Raw genomic sequence first — 13,769 nt, 5'->3', positions numbered from 1 at the left:
CAAACTGCCCCCTCTGTCCCCACTCCTGCCCCCAGCACCCTGTCCCTACCCTCTTGCCCCTATGCCCAGCGATATTGTTGTCAGGGATGCATTTTGGGAATGTTGGAAGAACTGAAAGTTATAAAAAGTCCTTATCAGATACTCTTGATATATTTTTAGAGTTTATATATTTTAAAAATAAGCTAAATACGATTTTAAAGGTTTAAAAAAAAAGATGATACAGAACTGTGTAGGAATTTTATACACAGCTTGAGCTAGTGCATTGAAATATTTTTAACTTTTTACAATGTGCAATAGTGATCAATATTTGGTAATTTGTTTAAAATGAAAATGTACTAGTAACAACAACCTGAAGAAATTGCCAGGGAACAATCTCCATATGCATAAAACTGGTAGCCCCGAAGAGTTTTTGGTGCATGAGTTATCTTAAACTTTAGTGAATCATTTAAACAGTTTCAAGTCAAAGAGAGAAGTTCCCTAATTCGTTTTTAACCTGGCAAAACATATGCATGCACACATGACCAGTATGCTAATTTCAAGATGGGTGTTTGTCTAACCATATGAAAGTGTTCGTCGCTCAGTCATGTCCAACTCGTTGCGACCCCATGGACTGTAGCCCGCCAGGCTCCTCTGCCCATGGGATTTTCCAGGCAAGAGTACTGGAGTGGTAAGCCATTTCCTCCTCCAGGGGATCTTGTCGACTCAGGGATGGAACCCGGGTCTCCCACATTGCAGGCAGATTCTTTACTGTCTGAGCTGCCAGGGAAGCCCATCTAACTATATAAAGTGCTGTTTATTGTCTCTTAGCTTTACAGGTTCTGTAGGCAGTGTGCATTTTCTCTTTTGATCCTCACAACACACTGTGTACAGTACGGCAACTGATTTTCCTTTTCTGACTAAAGAGCGTCTTTGTAGAGAGGCATCTCTGGAGGAATGAAGGGTATGTTTGCCCAGAAACACAGCTGTAAAGTGACAGCACCTGCACTGGAGTTGAGTCTTTGACTTGAGAAAGTCCAGAGGCGTAACCTATATCAGAGATAAAAAGGAACCTTGAAGGAAAAAAAGAATCTGGAAGAATATTAAGTAGGTAGCCTTTTATAGGATTACACTTGTGATAAGTAGGATTTTTGCTTTTCCCCCAGTACATTTAAGTATTAAAAAATTTAAAAACTAGATTTATGCACTACACTTTCAGTCAGGAAAACTTTATGGATTAGACCAGTGTGTGGTGCACTGCAGCTCCCTAAGACTTGCTGCCTGGTTGCTAAAACAGCTTTTCCTTTTCTTTTAAAATGAGACTAGAAGGGTTCAGTTCCTATAAAGAGAGCTTGAGTCAGTCAACAGAAGTGTTTCAATTGCAGATAATGAAGCTGTTTTAATGACAGACTTTGAAAGTGTGCTGAGAATCTGGCTGTGAAGAATCCTTTTCCAAGGACTTATTGCTGAGTCCCAGAGACCAGTTGCACAATCCTGGCTTGTTTTATGTGCATCAGTTCCTGAAAACATTTAAAATGCACTTTGGAAATTGGTAACAGTGGAAGTTATTGGGGATGGGAAACTATATAGAAAGGGCAATGGTGATGTTTTATACTCTTGGAATACAGATATGTTCATATATTAATCTATCCCCTAAAATAGTATTTTTTTATTTTATTCTTGGCTGTGCTGGGCTGGATGCAGGCTTTCTCTAGTTGCAGTGCGAGGGCTTCTCATTGCAGTGGCTTCTCTTGTTACCAAGCACAGGCTGTAAGGCACGCGGGCTGGAGTAGTTGCTTTCACGGGCTCCAGAGCACAGGCTCACTAGTTGTGGCCCATGGGCTCAGTTGCTCCATGGCATGTGGGATCTTCCCAGACCAGGGATCAAACCCACGTTTGGCAGGAGATCAAACCCTGTATTGGCAGGAGAATTCTTATCCACTGCATCACCAGAGAAGTCCTCCAGAATAATTAAAAAAAATATACCATGGGAGCTTGTATAAAGGATTATGATTTTGACTCATTTTGTTCCCCAGTCACCCTAATTTTGTGCATGTGTATTCACCAAGATGTGCTGTGGCTAAAGGTTTTCTTGCATTTTGTTGCATTCCGTAGGAGGGGATGAAGAAAGGTTACTCCAGTGTTTGGCCTGGTCTCAAGTCTCCTCCCCCTAGCTGCACTCCTTTCACCTCTCTGGGAGGACCGTGCTCAGAGCTGAGGGAACTAGAGAATACTGAGTTGAAGACATTTTCAAGTTTTGTTTCTCCTAGCATATGAACCTCTGCTCTTTAAACTTTTTATTGGAGTATAGCATAAACACAAGGATACACGGACCGTAAGTGTGCAGTTTGATAAATTTGCGTAACATGAACACACATATGTATCCAGCTTTTGCTTTTAGTTGAAGCTAAATGTTATTTGCTGGTACTGATAGCCACATTCAGTTCAGTTCAGTTCAGTCGCTCAGTCGTGTCCGACTCTTTGTGACCCCATGAATCACAGCACGCCAGGCCTCCTTGTCTATCACCAACTCCCGGAGTTCACTCAGACTCACGGCCATCGAGTCGGTGATGCCATCCAGCCGTCTCATCCTCTGTCGTCCTCTTCTCCTCCTGTCCCCAATCCCTCCCAGCATCAGACTCTTTTCCAATGAGTCAACTCTTCGCATGAAGTGGCCAAAGTACTGGAGTTTCAGCTTTAGCATCATTCCTTCCAAAGAAATCCCAGGGCTGATCTCCTTCAGAATGGACTGGTTGGATCTCCTTGCAGTCCAAGGGACTCTCAAGAGTCTTCTCCAACACCACAGTTCAAAAGCATCAATTCTTAGGCTCTCAGCTTTTTTCACAGTCCAACTCTCACATCCATACATGACCACTGGAAAAACCATAGATTATAGTATTTCATGCACTAGTTTTCTGAGAGGACTTATTCTTACCACAAGCAAAACAAAAAGGACTGCCTTGGCTATCCAGTGGTTAAGATTCCATGCTTCCAATGCAGAGGGCTTGGGTTTGATCCCTGGTCAGGGAACTAAGATCCCACATGTGGAGTGTCATGGCCACATTACAAAACAAAACGAAAACCATGCTTGTCAGTGTAAGATTTCAGTAAGTCAATCCCCCACTCACACACACAACAAACAGCTATATTGAGATGCAGTTTACATGTAACAGTGTTAAAGTGTGTACAGTGTGATTTGATTTGTATGTGTGTGCATATATATATGTTTGTGGTAAGTCAAGTTTTAAGAGTGCTTGCTTTTATCTAAATCAAACATTGAAGGATTTTTAATCATCAAGAAGATATATTGAATGCTTAATATATGCCATGCAGTATAAGTGATATATTTACATGTTATTGAATTTTTACAGCTTGAAGATATTCTTATTCTTATTTTAGTTGGACACAAAAACTAAACCCTAGAGAGACTGAATAATTTGCCTGAGTTCAAGCACCCAGGCCACGCTGTACAGTCTGGCCTTAAATAGGGTCATTCTGACTCTAGAGCCTGAGCGCTTAAAGTTACATCCTGTTTTCACTGTGTGTATTTCTGGTGCGTTTGCTGCATGGTAAATATTGTCAGATCCTGTTCTGATAGAGTAAGGTCTCGAGTTTTTGTTTTTTAAATCAAAGGTGAAGGAAGTCATTTCGAAGTGGTGTCTTCATAGGATGAGGCTTCGACAGCATTCTGATCGGAAAAGAGGGCACAGGAATTTCTCTGAAAGAGAGGTTTCTGGAGCAAGTGCACTGTGCTTAGTCTGTGTGTTCTTTGAAGTGGCCTCGGAGTGCAGGGGGACACTGAAGGCTGTGGGAGTAGTGGGCCCCCAGCCTGTTCCCGGTATTGCCTCAACTGGAGGCCCAAGAAATGGTACAAGCAACTTGGAAGTGTGCTCATTTTGCATCTTACCTTTGAGAAGGATTGTCTTCATTGGGGAATCTCTTTTCTTTTGACACCGCACACAGGATCGAGCCTGTGGCCCCTGCCGTGGAAGTGCAGAGTCTAAACCTCTAGACTTCCAGGGAAGTCCCTGCATTGGGGAGATTTTTAAAGACTGTTTTTAATCAGCTTTTCATTTAGGAAAGCATTTGATAGATATTTCATTTTAAGCCGTTTCATAAGGGATCTTGGCAGGATGTTTCACAACAGCCTCTGACAAGACTGAGCTCTGCTGTTGTAGAAGCTTGGCAAACAAGTTCTTTGAAAATTCTTTTGCTTTTTTATATCCCAAAACTTGTTGAATAAACTTAATAATTGAGTTGGAATAGTGATCCATAGTTCCTTAAATATCTGCCTAGGGCTTGGATTGTGGTATACCGAGGAAATAAGCAAGCTCTCTCAGAATAGTACCATACTGCTTAGAGACTGGTATCTTCTCTTTTTTTTAACTTGATGGTATTGCCACATATATCATCACCCACAACAAATAGTCACTGTATAGTGGACACTGTTGAAATTTGGGGAATTGTCTCTCTCCTAACACTTGGTTTGATTTTTATTGTTGCTGCTAAAAAAACTATTAATTTTGTTTTCATCACATGTCATAAATTTACCTGAAATTAATAGAAACGGAAACTGGTATTTGCATTTTTCTGTCTGGAGCTGTTAACACTTTCACTAAAGTTGCAAAACAGTCAAAAGCCAGTCTATTGTTTGTTGTTGTATTAGTCATTTTATTTCTACTACAATTTATTACTGTAGTTTGTTTATGGAAATAGTTGAAATCGCTCAGTCTGTTGGACTCTTTTGTGACCCTGTGCATCATACAGTCCATGGAATTCTCCAGGCCAGAATACTGGAGTGGGTAACCTTTCCCTTCTCTAGGGGATCTTCCCAACCCAGGGATTGAATCCAGGTCTCCCACATGATAGGCAAATTCTTTACCAACTCTAAGAAGCCTTCCCTCTCTCTTCCCACCCATCATTTGTGATTTGTTTTGATTCTCTTTCAAAAGCAAATAGGAAAGTAATCAGCAAGTGCCAAATAGCAAAAGATCTCATAACATAATAATATAACTGTTTGTCTCTTTGGATTACTAGGAAATCAGACATTGGCACAAATAATAAGAGTTGACTCAATTTAGGCAGTGCAGTTTATTTTTAAATTTTTAAAAAATTTATGTGAGCACACTGGGTCTCAGTTGCAGCGTGTGGACTCTTTAGTTGTTGCACCTGGGCTTGGGCCCAGTTGCCCTGTGGTGTGTGGAATCTTAGTTCCCTGACCAGGGATCGAACCCCTGTCCGCTGCATTGCAAGGCAGAGTCTTAACCACCAGGGGAAGTCCCAAGAATGCAGTTTAGAATCTTGTAATTCTCAGGAGCAGTGGTTCTGACCTCTGCATTCTCACTGGAATCATCTGAGAAGCTTTGATAACATGTGCTGGTCATATGCTTAGATATTCTGATATATTTGATCCCATATAGGGTAAGGTACTGATATTTTTAGATGTTTCTCAGTGTATAGTCAGGGTTGATAACCACAGATAGAGTTTACTTAGATTCCCTGATTCAAGTGAAAGGTACCGAAGAGGAGATGCTTATTTAATATAATTATTTAAAAGAGGAGAGGTTTTAAAGTTGATTTAGAGGATTTGGAGAAAAAGATTTTTTAAGTAGCCAGCCAAATAAAACGTAGTATTTTTGTGTGTTCATCAGTAAAGTGTTGACTCCCTTATTTCTTAAAGGAAGTTTACATCTTATTGCTAACTATTAGAAATGTGGCCATTTTATGATTAGCTCTGGCCTTCCTGAAATTCTTGTTTTAAATAAATCTTAGGAAGGAGTCTGGTTGAAGTGATATGGCAAAACTAGGTAGATAAACTTTGATGGTCTTCAGTAAAGAAACTTGGATACTATCTAATCTTAATTTAGGAATAGTAACAAGTGTGTATATATATATGAATATATTCTTATATAAGAATGCATTTATATATATAAGAATATGTTATATAGATCATATAATGTTATATAATATATAATATATTCTTATATAGTATATATATAATATATATTCTGTCTATATATTCTTATACATATTATATGTGTTCTTATATATTATTTTATATATATTCTTATATATTATTTTTATGATATATGTAGAATATGTTTGAATGTTACTATTGTTACTATTGATTGTTACTATTGTTAACATTCCTGAATTACTTGTTACTGTTATAACAAGTTACTATTGTTACTATTGTAACAATTCCTGTTACTATTCCTAAATTACTATTTTGTTGTTGTTCAGTGGCTCAGTCTTGTCTGACTCTTTTCCATCCCATGGACAGCAGCACACCAGGCTTCCCTGTCCTTGGCCATCTCCCAGAGTGTCTCCCGGAGCTCATTCAAACTCGTGTCCATTGAGTTGGTGATGCCATCCAACCGTCTCATCCTCTGTCGTCCCCTTCTCCTCCTGCCCTCAATCTTTCCCAGCATCAGAGTCTTATCAAATGAGTTAGTTCTTTGCATCAGGTGGCCAAAGTATTTGAGCTTCAGCTTCAGCATCAGTCCTTCCAACGAATATTCAGGATTGATTTCCTTTAGGATTGACTGGGTTGATCTTCTTGCAGTCCAAGGGTCTCTCAAGAGTCTTCTCCAACACCACAGTTCAAAAGCATCAGTTCTTCAGTGGTCAGTCTTCTTTATGTTCCAGCTCTCACAGTCATACATGAGTACTGGAAAAACCATAGGTTTGACTATATGAACCTTTGTTGGCAAAGTAATGTCTCTGCTTCTTAATATGCTATCTAGGTTTGTCATAGCTTTTCTTCCAAGAAGCAAGCATCTTTTAATGTCATGGCTATATATATATATATATGTATTTTTTTTAATTGCCATAAAGATGGTAAAGAATCCACCTGTAATGCAGGAGACCTGGGTTTGATCCCTCGGTTGAGAATATCCTCTGGAGAAGGAAATGGCAGCCGACTCCAGTATTCTAGCCCGGAGAATTCCATGGACAGAAGAGCTTGGCTGGGTACAGTCCATGGACATGACTGAGCAACTAGCATTCATTGTCATAAGCTACTGAGATTGTTTAGGGTCAAGGGACTTAGTTGTCAAATGAGAGACTTAAGGCTAAATTAACTTGAATCTTGTTATAGTCTGAATTGCTCTCCACGCCTCAAATTCAAATGCTGAAGCCCTGACCCCCAGAATGTGACCTTACTTGGAAACAGGATTGTTGTGGATACAACATGAGTTTATACTGGAATAGGGTGGGCCCCTGATCCAATATGATGAGTGCCTTTATAAGAAGAGAAAACTTGGACAGAGACACGTACAGGGAGAGCACTGTGTGAACACGAAGAGGGCCGTTTACAAGCCAAAGAGGGAGGCCTGGCTGGACCCTTCCCTCACAGCCCTCAGGAACTGACCTTGCCATCGCTGTGATATCAGCCATGCAGACTCTGGAACTGAGAGAGAGTACATTTCTGCTGTTTCAGCCATGTAGCCTATGGTACTTTGTTATAGCAGCTACAGCAAATTAATACAACAAGTCCCCATATTTTATTTATTTAAAAAAAATTGAAATCTAGGAAAATTCAGTATTTGAAAGTTTACCATCTTTGTTTTCACTCAAGAGATTAGGGTCCACTTCTTTATCAGGGATTTTATTACTTAAAACAATTTTTGTTTTTAATTTATTTTTGTTTGTGCCGGGCCTTCATTGTTCCTCTGGCTTTTCTCTCGTTGCGCGAGCAGGGCGTGCTCTCTAGGTGCAGTGTGCGGGCTTCTCTTGTAGTGGAGCTCAGCCTCCAGGGCACCTGGGCTGCAGCAGTTGCGGCGAGGGGCTTAGTTGCTCTGCAGCATGTGGGATCCTCTCAGACCAGGGATTGAACCTGTGTCTCCTGCATTGGCAGGCAGATTCTGTACCACTGAGTCCCCAGGAATGCTCTACAGGGAATTTTAGAACGTGTGGTTATGAAGTTTTAAAGTTCCTAATGACTCAGTCAGTAGTCAGTGAGTTTAGTCAATCAGTTTATAAGGCAGGAGTTTACCATGAGCCCAGATCAGCAGCAGGCTTTTCTGGAGTATGTATTTTCTTTCTCTTTATGGTTATAGAGGGGAAGTGTCTTTCCAGTCACCTGAGAAGGGTTTCCTGGATCTATTTTGTGTATACAGATTGAGGCTGGTTACCTGAGACACAGAGTTGGTCTATTTATTGTACATGAATTAACAGCACCCTGGAGAAATTAAGAGTTGAATAACTGTGAATACACATCTCAGTGGACTAGAGAAGAGTGGCCTGTGTTTTTCATGAGACGAGCCAGTATCTAGAAGGAGAAGACGGTATGGCCAAGTTGGGAGTGATCCTGGGAAGTCCCTGGGAGTGGCAGGAGCTGGCTGTGCCCTCAAGGTGGTTTATAGTAGATTTGGATTGGAGAAGTCCTGGAAAAGATAACACTGAAAGTCATGCCCCAAACACAGCTCCTCACCTATTCTGTGTTTCTAAACAGAGCTAAGTAAATACGTAAAAGGGAAAAAAAGTTGCAGAACAAAACAGCATCATGTTTCAGGCTGGCTGTAATAGTGAAAAGGTAAAGAACTTGGTCTCTGGAGTCAACTTTAGGTTAAGATTCTTCCACTTACAGTGAACTGTTTTCCTTCTCTTTGAGACTTCATTTTCTCGTGTATAAGGTAAATCATCTGATGTGCCTTTCTTATTGGGTTTTTGTGATGATGACATAAGGTGGTAATCCGTGTGAAGCAGTGAGCAAAATGCCTGGTGCTAATAAATATTAGCTAATATCAGTAGCAAAGCCAGAAGGTATGTGACCACTGTGCGTAGATGACTGCCTCCCCCTCCCCCTGCATTTAGCCCATTAAAAATGAGTAATCTCTTCTGATGTAAGTTTGTAAACAGACAGTTTTCATATCCGTGCCTTTAAAGTACATCTTAAAACCTGGAAGTGCCCTAGAAATGATTGTCTAAAGCAAATTAGAATATACTTGACTATGCATAGACTGCCTCTGTTACAGAACAAAGATACTGGCTTCAGTGGTTGCTTCTGGAGAGGGGCGCTGCTGTGCTGTGCTTAGTCGCTCAGTCACGTCCGACTCAATGCGACCCCATAGACTGCAGCCCGCCAGGCTCCTCTGTCGATGGGGATTCTCCAGGCAAGAATACTGGAGTGAGTTGCCATGCTCTCCTCCAGGAGATCTTCCCAACTCAGGGATTGAACCCAGGTCTCCCCACTTTGCAGGCAGATTCTTTACTATCTGAGCCACCAGGGAAGCAGTATTGGTTATAGGAGTACATGACTGGGTGTCTCCTAACACCTGTATACCTGGAGAACAGAGCCATCAGCTCCAATCCACTTCCAGGATAAGAGACTGGGATGAGGTAGAAAGTAGTAACAAGCAGCTTTAGTTATTTGAAACTTGGGAACTGTATGGATTCAGAAAAATTTTGGAGCGATCCCTCTTAATAGCCACAGTCTAAATACTCACTCTCCAAATTTCAAGAGCCAAATAAATGTGGGTAGGGAGGAATTCTTTGCTTCCATTTGAGGGCTTCTCTTGTGAATTGCATTGATCTGCCTCTGTCTCTGACTTAGTGCTGCTGCTGCTGCTGCTGCTAAGTCACTTCAGTTGTGTCTGACTCTGTGCGCCCCATAGACAGCAGCCCACTAGGCCCCTCTGTCCCTGGGATTCTCCAGGCAAGAACACTGGAGTGGGTTGCCATTTCCTTCTCCAATGCATGAAAGTGAAAAGTGAAAGTGAAGTCGCTCGGTCGTACCCACTCTTAGCGACCGCATGGACTGTAGCCTACCAGGCTTCTCCGTCCATGGGATTTTCCAGGCAAGAGTACTGGAGTGGGGTGCCATTGCCTTCTCCGGACTTAGTGCTAATCTTGGGTAAATTTTTTTTTAATATTTTAACTTTTTGGCCACATAGCATGGCGTGTGGGATTGAACCTGTGTCCCCTGCGTGAAAGCTTCAAGTCTTAACCCCTGGACCACTAGGGACACCCCCTTGGGTAAATTTCTTAGTCTAATTCTTCATTTGCCAATAGATAGAGATAATAAGCCATATCCTTACCTGATGTGTAGAGTTGTTGTGGCATAAAATGAATTCATGAAAATTAACTCACTCTGGGCTTAGCCTTGTTAGATGAGGAGCTTAACTTGAGCTCTTAGGAGAGAAGAAAAGAAGTGTTGTGACAAGCACGGGCCCTGCTGGGTTGGGTTGCTTGTGCGACAGTTCATTCTCCAAAGAGAAGTGCAAGGCAGTGACTGTCCTGGGGCCCTTTATGTGATGCTCCCTCTAGTGCCTCCCTGTGTGTGTTTTTCTTTGTAATGTTTGAGCCTCTTTCTATTTCAAAACTTAGGATTTGGACAGCTGGTTACTTCTCACTAACTTCCTCTTGAAATAGGAAGAAACATTTGAAAATAAAACCATCCAAATATGCTTTAGTATTAATATTATTTATAAATTTCAGAACATAGCATTCTTGAAGGCATGGATGGTATTTAGTACCTATGATATCATATATTTAATTTGGGTGATTAAATTCTTATGTTCGCAGTAGTGTTTAACTTCTGTGCACTGCTACAAACATTAATTTTAAAAGATTGAGGATGCTTAAGTTATAATGAAGTCATAAATAATATTTTCTCCCTACATATTTTAAGAAAAAGGATATTTACATGAGCTGTCTTCCCATAAGATATTTACTAATTATAAAAGGAAATACAGTAATAATGGTAGAGAAGTCTGGTAGACCGCATCCAAACTAAATAAATGATCAAAGTTAATATCACTCATAGTGAGACTAATTGGTATTTTGGACCTCCTGATAAGATGTATTTGAAAGGACACAGTGTTGCTTTTTTGGTATTCTTGCTGAGTTACTAACACAAACCCAAATTGGGAGACATTTTATGAAACAAATGGCCTTTATTTTTCCCGTGTCAAGATCATGAAAGACAAACTGAAGAACTGCTCCAGATTAAAGGAGAAGAAAGGAATTGTTCTAAATTAGAGAAGTTGTCATGAAGAAACATGATATTTACCAAATGAAAATTATGATCTTGATCCCAATTTAAAAAAAATTTTTTAAGACATTAGTGAGACAATTGGAGAAATTTAAGTAAATTCTATAGATTAAATAATAGTGCTGTATCAAGGTTACTTTTTGATAATTAAAGCACAATTAAAGCACAATTTTGATAATTGTGCTATCTTTATATAAGATAATGATCATATATTTAGAAAATATACGCTTAAGTGTTTAAGGTTAAAGGGTCAATATGTTTTCCACTTTTAAATAAATCACAAAAACTATAGATATAGAAAGAATAATATAGAAAGAGGATGATAAATGTGATTAAGTATTAACGTTTGAGGAATATGAATGAAGGTTGTAAGAGAATGTGCTACTTTTACAACTTTTTAAAGTCTGAAGTTTTTTAATTTTTAAAGTAAAAGAGGTAGAAACTTAATGAGGTCTATCACTAATTGATTTTTTTAAATCAATAGACTTTAATATGTATTAGTGGCTTAGGAGATGATGATTTGCAGAGAAACATTAATATGAAGTGTAACGAATAATACTCTTACCATATGACAAGGAGAGCAATATGAGACAAGTTAAAAAGTGTCTGCCTTTTTACTTTAAGAAATAATTATTTTGTAGACAGCCCTTATTATATAGTATTATGATTCATGTATACTTAGATTGGAGATTTCCCTGATGACTCAGTGGTAAAGAATTCACCTGCCAATGCAGGAGACTCAGGAAGATCCCCTGGAGAAGGAAATGGCAACCCACTCCAGTATTCTTGCCTGGGAAATCCCTTGGACAGAGGAGCCTGGCAGGCTACAGTCCATAGAGTTGCAAGAGTCAGACACGACTTAGCGACTAACAACAATGGAATACTTAGAAAGCATATTTTATTTGGTTTTCATTTTAGCATTGAATTTTTTTTCATGACTAACTGATATTTGAGTAGGCTATTAAAAAGTCTCTCTGGGTCAGTTTCCTCATCTGTGAAACGAGATTCCCTGATCTTATGACTGAATAGAAAGTGAAAGTTAGTTTTCCCATTTCAGTCAAAAGCAATTGTTAAACACGGCCTGTGTGCCAAGTGACGATGTAATATTTATTAAGCTCACAGATCTTTTTCTGTCCAAGAAACTTTGGTTGAGGTTTTATTTAATTGTATACTTATTCGTATGCCACTTCTTATTCATGATACTAGTTTTTGTTTTTAGTTTAGTTCACTTTAAAAACATACTTTTATAGAAATTCCTGGTGAAAACTTGGCTATTAAGACCCAAAATTGGATAGTTAGGGAGTTAGAGATGGACATGTACACTTCGCTATATTTATTTATCTATTTTTAAAATGTATTTGACTGCACTGAGTCCTAGTTATTACACATGGGATCTTTCTTTTTCCTTTTTGCCACACTGCATCTTCGTTGCTGCGTGCGGGACTTTCTCTGGTTGTGGCAAGTGGGGGCTGCTCTCCGGTGCAGCGTGTGGGCTTCTCGCTGCAGTGGCTTCTCTTGTTGCAGAGCACTGCCTGTAGATCACGCGGGCTCCGTGGTTACCGTGCATGGGCTTAGTTGCTCCACAGCACGTGGAATCTGCCCGGAGCAGGGATCAAACCCACGTCACCTGGAATGGCAGGCGCAACTGAGCCACCGGGAAGTTCTCCACTGCGTTTAAAATGGATAGCCAGCAAGGGCCTACTGTAAAGCACGGGGAACTGCTCCGTGTCATGTGGCGTCCTGGATGGGAGGGGGTTTTGGGGGAGGACAGATGCACGTGTATGTATGGCTGAGTCCCTTCGCTGTTCACCTGAGGCTGTCACAACATTGTTAATCGACTGTACCCCAACCCAAAGTAAAAAGTTAAAAAAAAAAGACCCAAAATTATTTGGTCATAGTAGATGTATATTCTCTGTAGCCTAGGATTGTCAATGTATGTATTAGTACATACATTGTAGTACATACTACATTGTACATACATACAAGTAGCTGATGATGTGAAAACTAAATTGATGTCCAGTATAAATCAGTTTGGGTTGTATTTAACAAAAGCAAAACTTGGTTAATCTTTTTTTCCCCTTGCCTTCCCAGCTTGGTGATCCAGCTATTTTCCCTGCCGTCATTGTGGAGCATGTTCCTGGTGCTGATATTCTTAACAGCTATGCAGGTCTGGCCTGTGTGGAGGAGCCCAACGACATGATCACTGAGAGCTCCCTGGACGTCGCTGAGGAGGAGATCATCGACGAGGATGAGGACGACATCACCCTCACAGGTCTGTGCACCCCGAGCAGCGTCGTCGTCGTAGGCGTTGGCTTCTCTCTGTGACTTGGGGGCTGGAAGAACATTCCCGACTCGGTTTTGAGTAGCGTCATTAGTGGCAGAAGCTAGAGCCCTGCAGGGAGAAGGAAGTGCCGTTTCCCTTCTGGTCTGCCTGTGGCTCATAGCACCTGCTCACCTCCCCCTCTTCTTTCCTATATAGACGGAGATGAAGGCGACAAAAGAGGAGGTGTGTGAGAGGAGCCACACCAGCTCAGTTCACCAGGCCTTCACTGAGCACTGTGTGTGCCTCGCTCTACACTCCTGGTGACAATGAGAGGTTGCCTGTGGGGCAGAAGATAGGAATGCTCTTTTGTTATTGCTGCCGCAGAAGGCAGAATAGGAGGCCATGACCCAAATGAAGGATAAGGTGCTGGGGTTTCAGGAAGATTTCTTCAGTCAGAACTAGCAGGGTATTTCAAACCAAAGAGTTCACTGTGTGCGTGTTGAGGTGGTACTTTTTTCATCAGTTTTGGAAACT

The 13,769-nt window shown here is 40.7% G+C and overlaps 1 protein-coding gene across 12 annotated transcripts in view; it reads left to right on the top strand.

Annotated features, from left to right (window-relative positions):
• ELF1 (E74 like ETS transcription factor 1) overlaps positions 1–13,769 on the top strand; it is a 121,631-nt gene that overhangs the window by 80,032 nt on the left and 27,830 nt on the right. For all 12 annotated transcript variants that reach the window (XM_086328772.1, XM_086328763.1, XM_086328767.1 and 9 more), the window contains one exon: positions 13,064–13,244. In XM_086328772.1, the coding sequence (XP_086184898.1) occupies positions 13,064–13,244 (181 nt within the window). The remainder of the gene's footprint in view (positions 1–13,063; positions 13,245–13,769) is intronic.

This window comes from Bos grunniens, chromosome 12 (genome assembly GCF_055505025.1).
Source record: "Bos grunniens cultivar Pamir isolate PY7600 chromosome 12, Bosgru_T2T1.0, whole genome shotgun sequence".
NCBI lineage: Eukaryota > Metazoa > Chordata > Mammalia > Artiodactyla > Bovidae > Bos > Bos grunniens.
This window is presented reverse-complemented; position numbering and strand designations above follow the sequence as displayed.